This window comes from Panthera uncia, assembly GCF_023721935.1.
Source record: "Panthera uncia isolate 11264 chromosome B3 unlocalized genomic scaffold, Puncia_PCG_1.0 HiC_scaffold_1, whole genome shotgun sequence".
NCBI lineage: Eukaryota > Metazoa > Chordata > Mammalia > Carnivora > Felidae > Panthera > Panthera uncia.
In genome coordinates, this window is record NW_026057582.1 from 26,196,786 (window position 1) to 26,203,781 (window position 6,996).

The window sequence follows — 6,996 nt, forward strand, 5'->3', positions numbered from 1 at the left end:
AGGCCCGTCCCGGCCCGGGAGCCGCCGCGGCGCCAGCCCCGCCGCCGCTGCAGCGTCCGCTGCCGCCAGCGCCCCCCGTCGCGGCCGCCGAGCGTCCCTCCCGCAGGCTGTGGCGGGCGGCGGGACGGGTTGCATCAGCCCCGGCTATATAGCGGCCCCTGGGCGGCGGGGAGGGGTCGGGAATGCGGAACCCGCCGAGCTGCCAGCTCCAGACGTCAGAGGGGGACGGAGAGGAAGGGAAGGAGGGGACAGGGAGGAGGGGGTGTGGATCCGGCGCCTCACACCCACTGACCTTCACCTCCCCCGCCGCCCCGGGCGCCCTCCTCCCGCCGCTCCTCGCGCTCCTCTCCCCGCGGGGGCAGCGGCGGCCCGGGCTCCCGCGCGTCCCCCGGCGCCCACCCCGCGGGGAAGCAGGACGCGGCGGGCGGTTATGTAAGAGCATCCCCGTGCACAGCCGCTTCCACCCCGCGACCCACGCCGCCGCTCGGGAGAGGGAAGCGAGAAGGCGCCGCGGCGGGACCGGCCCCCTAGCTCCTGGAGGCACCCGCAGCCTGCGTGGAACCATCTTCCTCGGTCCTCAGCGCTTTTCCCCAGACCCACGGGGGGTTTCAGCACGTTTTCATCCTTGGACACTGCACGACTGGGGGCGTGAGGGAAGGATCTCGCGAGCCGCTTTTATTTTGCGGTGAAGGATGGGCAGAGGATCGTCCCCACCTACTAGCCCACCGGGCCACCGCCGCAGGCGCCCTTCGCCCCCCCCCCCCCCCCCCCCCCCCCCCCCCCCCCCCGCCGGGTGGCTCGCTGCGGGAGGCTGCCCTCCTCTGGGGCTGCGAGCCCACCGCTTTCTCTGGGGCTGCACCGGCTGACCCCTGGGCTTTCCGGCCCACTCCAGCGGGCTTCTTTAGGCTCAGGGCCACTCCCGTGAGCAGACCCAGCCCTCGGCCGACCCCAGATGGCCTCTCCCCCATAACGACTTCCACTACCAACTTACTCCCACCTTTCATCCTCCTAGAGTGGTAGATGGTTAATGGCGACTCCAGAGGAAATGCGTCCTCCACGGTGCCCTCCAGTATGTAAAGGCACAGAGACACAGAGCCCTCATGCGCACGTGTGGCTCCTGAGGCCTTGGCACCATGGTTGGCATCTCCTACCTCCAGACCCCCTGGGTGCCCAGCCTACCTTTCTGCCTAAGCCAGATAGGAGTGACAGTGTTTATATTCAGTAACCTTCAGCCTCCTTCCCAGAGTGATGTCAGGCCATCACCCAGAGAAGAAAGGAAGTGAAAGAAAAAGTTCATGCCTTCTTGGAGCGGAGATGCTCAGAGTGAAAGAAACAACAAGACTCAAGACAGATGGGAGCAGAGGAGCAAAACCCAATAAGCGAGTCTCTTCAGTAGGAGTACAGTCAGATTTTATTCTCCTTACTTCCCAGTGCAGCGAAATCTTTCTGGGTGAGAGGGAAAGACAGATCAAGCGCCCAGGACATTGACTGACCGTTTTCAGTTTTCACCTCCACCATCGGCTCCCTCCCTCAAAACGTTGAAGTTAACAAGTAAAAACAAAGTAAGGTCCTAAAAGAACACACAACGGAAAACGAGTAGTAATCTGATAGTCTTGTGGAAGAACATGACTCTGAGCCCCAGTAAGGCCAACTACACCTTTACTAGGGCATAAAGATCAAAGCTGGGTACTATGAAACTGCCTTATGATGTTTCCCCCATGAGACTGAGGTCTGGACGTTTATATGGAAGAAAACATTGAACAGGGGCAATGTTACTTTACGCGTCTTCGCCTGGGACTTGGAAAATACTAAACTGATCTATGAGTGGGGACTAATAATTAGTGTGTGTGGTAAGAGCAAGTCCTCTCCAGGGCCTGCTTTGGACATGGCTAGGCCACCGGCAGTCCTGCTGGGCTTTTGCTTCCCCCCACAAATTAAATATACTACAGGGGTGGCACTGAGGGGGGTCTTTTGCCCCCTCCAACTCCTGTTAATATCCGTTAGGTTTTCTCCATTATCATCTGCATTTTTTCAACTGTATATAGAATGCCATGTAAACACAGCTTCAAGCCCTCCCTTCCAGCACATTGCCCCCTCCCTTGTCTGTCTACATAGTCATTGCCTCTGGAAGGAGCTAGAGGCAGAGGCCACAGACTGGCTCATTTATGGAGACATTGGCCTGCTTCTCCCTGCCCTGCCATTGGCTCTTAGGGACAGACAAGAGACCCAGCCTCAGAATTTTGAGTTTGAATTTAGCTTTCCTATCCCTTGCAACTAAGAAAGTCCTGATTGATACACCCCCCAGCCCTGGCACACAGGCTGACTGAGATTGCCACATATCTTAAGTGAGTCTGATGAGGCTAGGAATTTTGAGGACCTTCTGGGAAGAAAAGCTGCCAGAAGCTTGACTTGAAACTGCCGGGGGCGGGGGGGGGTCTACTGAGAGTGAAGCTAATGCAAAGAAGAGTAGAGTATAGCCAAGCAAGAGAGGGAGAGACCTATCAAGTTCAGATGGCATTCCCAGCCATGCCTGATGCCATCCCTCCCTCTGGAGTTTTTAGCTGTAGCAATCAGTGAATTACATCCTACCTAAAGCAGTTTAAATTTACATTTCCTGTTATGACAGTCCTTAACTTTTAGTGGTTCAACTTAGGATTTTTCAGCGTTACAATGGCGCAAATATATGTATTCAGTAGAATCCGCAGTTTGAATTTTGATCTTTTCTGGGATATGCATGCGATACCCTTTCGTGATGCTGGGCAGTGACAGGTGACAACAGCTCCAAATCAGCCACGCGATCACGAGGGTAAACAGCCAATACACCGACAACCATTGTTGTACCCACACGACCGTTCTGGTTTTCACTCTCAGTACAGGGTTCAACAGATTACCTGAGCTATCCAACACTTCATTATTAAGTAGGCTTTGTGTTAGATAACTTTGCCCAACTGTAGGTGATCTGAACACGTTTAAGCTAGGCTAGGCTAAGCCATGCTGTTCAGTGAGTTAGGGGTGTCAAATGCATTTTCAACTTTTGATATTGTCAAATTATGATGGCGTTCTCGGGATGCAAGCCCACTGTAAGTCAAGGAAGATCTGCAGTTGCAACTAGAAAAATCCTGGTTAACACCCTGAGTTTTGCATCTCTGACTTATTTAGCTAACCACATTTGAAAGCTTAATGGACATCGATGACTCCCAAGCTCTTTGCCAACGTGAAAAAGTGAATTGGCAAGGTAAAATCATGAATTTCCCCAGACCGGTTTCTCCCAATATTAAAGAAGGATGCGATAGTTCTGAATAATCAACCGATCAACTAGCCTCCTTATACTATACTAGTGAGTTTAAGACGTGATTCCTCATTTGTCCCCACCTCCTACCTAGTTAGGAGAACGGTCTTCAACACTAACAAACAGCAAGACTGAGAGTAACAAAGGCCCAGTATGTGACAAGGGCGGTAAGCGCTGTAGGAGTTCCAACAGGATCGCTGCTCCGCAGAAAAATCATCCGCTAATTGTTCCATTCAAACTGTGCATGCCAAAAATTGCAAACTAGTACCTGGCAGGCTGAATTTGGTTTTGCTGCCTCAACCATACATTCTTTTTTTTTTTTTTTTTTTTTTTAAACCTATCAAAGAGGGGTGCCTGGGTGGCTCAGTCGGTTGAGCGTCCGGCTTCGGCTCAGGTCATGATCTCCGGGTTCGTGAGTTCAAACCCCACGTCCAGCTCTGTGCTGACAGCTCGGAACCTGGAGCTTGCTTCAGATTCTGTGTCTTCTCCTCTCTCTGCCCCTCCCCTGCTCATGCTCTGTTTCTATCTCTCAAGAATAATAAATAAACTAAAAAAAAATTTTTTTAAATAAAAAAAAATAAAATAAAATAAACCTATCAAAGATTTCACACAAAAATCTAGATTTTTAACTTCTCTTGAAAAAAAATTAGTCAGGCATCATTTATTTATTTACTTTTACATTTTCTTATTGTTGATAGACAGAGACAGAGCACAAGTGGGGGAGGGGCAGAGAGAGAAGGAGACACAGAAGCCGAAGCAGGATCCAGGCTCGGAGCTGTTGGCACAGAGCCCTACGCCGCAGGGCTCGAACTCACAAACCCCGAGATCGTGACCTGAGCCCAAGTCGGACGCTTAACCGACTGAGCCACCCAGGTGCCCCAGTGAGGCATCATTTAATAGTGAAGATGAAATAGGTTAGGTGGCAGTAACAAACATCCCCCAAAACTCAGTGGCTTCACACAAGAAAGGCTTCTTTTTTTACCCACCAAGTCACATCAAGGTGACTGTCCAGGGCAGAAGTCCCATAGGTAATGGCTCAGTATTACACCGCCATATCAACAAGTGTATCCATGGCCACAGTGGCAGGGAAAGAGAGAGAGAGGTAGAGAGGGCCGGCCATGTACCAGCAGTTAAACCTTTCCTCCTGGAGTGAAATATGTCACTTTAGCTTACATTGGTCAAAGCAAGTCACATGACCACTTTTAATTTCGAAGAGGTAAGGAAGCTCAGTTCTCCCAGGTACCATGGAGAAGGGAACCATGAATTGGTGAATATCTGTCATCTGCCACAACGTGCACTCCTTAATGGCAACAGTGGGTTGCAGCCCACTAGAAGCTGCCCCTTCGAGATGGGACTTAAACACCCTCCTTTGACATAGTCTCCAATCAGCCTGCCAGATCATTTACAAGACCTGCTGGGCTCCTAGGGGCATTTGATTTTGCAGTTCCTGGTATAGACAAAGCCAATTTCAATATTAATCTTTCCTGGTCCCTGGTGATCCATGGAATTATCACAATTTTTTCAAAAAGTTGTTTTTGTTTTTTTTTTTAATTTGCTAATCTTAAAGAAATGCCACCAAAAATTCTTAGGTGAAGGGCAGGAGGATATTATAAAATCAAACAATTTGTATATTCTGAAAATTACAGAGACCTATTTATGATGGTTCTTTCCTACTGCTCTTGCCTCGTTTAATCAAACACCTACCAGGAGAGACCAGGAAGAATGAGCCTCTTACTCCCCTTCCTAGGGTTGGAGAAGAAATTACATGGTAGTGATTTGGGGGAGTGATTTGGTTTAAAGTTTTAAAAGAAGGGCACCTGGGTGGCTCAGCCTGGTCAAGCGACTTGATTTCAGCTCAGGTTGTGATCCTACGGTTTTGTGAGTTCGAGCCCCACATCAGGCTCTGTGCTGACAGTATGGGGCCTGCTTAGGATTCTCTGTCTTCCTGTCTCTCTGCCCCTCCCCTACTTGCACTGTCTCTGTCTCTCTCAAAATAAATAAATAAACTTAAGAAAATAAAAAATAAAGTTTTAAAAGATACATATGATATATTAAAATATATGGCATATGATAAAATAGAAAATATACATTTTCTATATATTATTAAAATATATATTATCATATATATGACATTTTTAATGTGATATATATTTTTTCAGGTATTTAAATTTTTTTTTAATTTATTTACTTATTTTGAGAGAGAGAGAGAGAGAGAGAGAGCACATGAGCAGGGAAGGGGCAGAGAGAGAGGGAGAGAGAGAGAATCCCAAGCAGGCTCCATGCTGTCAGCGCAGAGCCTGATGTGGGGCTCAAAATCATGAACCCGTGAGATCATGACCTGAGCCAAAGTCAAGAGCTGGAGGCTTAATCAACTAAACCAGGTGCCCCTGCCTTTTTTTTTTTAAGGCTGAAATACTTGAGAAGAAAACTTGAGTTGAGAATGAGAAGGCTTTCCTTCCAATAACTACCAATGAGAATTTTACAAAACAAAAGGTATGTCTAAAGGTTTAATAATAAATTGGCACCCACAGAAATGCAGCCATCTCCGGGGAAACTTTCTCTGGAATCTAACACAATAAGTCTTTGGAAGATGAAGAGATAGTAAGTTCTCTGGTTAAAATGCTGGGCCAGGTAGAATTAGGGAGAAAAGTGTAGTGGATGTATGCTGTTCTCTTCAGCATTCCTTTTTTATGAGACCCACTACTGTCCTTCTCCCTGTGGCCCTTTGAAAGGTCTCAATCCTGGTGCCCTATCATCCCTCCCACCAAGTGTGGGTATGTGACCAGAGTTGGCCAATTAGAGTAGTCCATTTTCAAAGCTATGGTGATTGGTTCAGAGATGGGCACATGATCCAAACAGGGCCAATCAGAGTCTTCCCTGAGATTTGATATCAAACGTTAAGGAAAAGGGGCACTCCCTTCCTTTAAAACACCAGCGTGAGAAGGTAGTTTGTGGCTATTGGTGGCCATTTTTCCTGTCATGGGAGAAGAACCTGACTGAGAATAGAATCAACACAGAAGAAAAGACAGCCAATACATATAAAGAGAGAAACAGCTATGAGATCATCATTTGAGTCGCTGAACCTAACATGCCATGAGAACATGCTGAATTAGTCTTTGGACCGCACAGTGATGGAATCAATACATCCCCTTTCTCTTGCTTGCTAAGATAGTTTAAGGTGGATTTTCTGACACTTGCCACTAAAAAAAAAAAAAAAAAAAAAAACCTGAAAAATACGTGAATAAAATAGGCCAAAGTCAAGCTTGTAAAGGACAGCTGAACTGACACTGTGGGATTTTATCTGCTTACTATTCCTGCCTCATCCATCAAATGCCACTCAACTGTCTGAGACTAAATACAGAACTGCACTGAGCTGCCTTCTGACAGCTCAGGGTTCCATTAGTCATTTAAATAATTTAGTCAGACAACCTTGTTTGAATGTTTGCTATGAGCCACACACCATTTGCCATTCTGTTTGAGGTGGCAAAGCAAAAAGAAGGTATCATCCCTGCCTAGAGGGATGACAGGCTAGAGGCCCGGGAAGATCAAACTGGGGGATGTCACGTGAAAGTCATTCATACCTAGGTGCTCCCTGAAATTAACACCACGACTGTAGGTGGAATCACCAAACTTCTTTAGATCAAAGATGACTGTTAAAAATACTAAATTTCAAATGGCGGGTGATTAACAGATTTTGAGTCAATGAA

General features: G+C 47.9%; 1 protein-coding gene across 1 annotated transcript in view; it reads right to left on the bottom strand.

The window, feature by feature from the left end:
* JDP2 (Jun dimerization protein 2) overlaps window positions 1-1,035 on the bottom strand; it is a 39,147-nt gene extending 38,112 nt beyond the window's left edge. Inside the window, exon 1 of the mRNA XM_049612455.1 lies at window positions 998-1,035. Within this exon, the coding sequence (XP_049468412.1) occupies window positions 998-1,004 (7 nt within the window). The 5' untranslated portion in view covers window positions 1,005-1,035. The remainder of the gene's footprint in view (window positions 1-997) is intronic.
* Window positions 1,036-6,996: the final 5,961 nt, after the last annotated feature.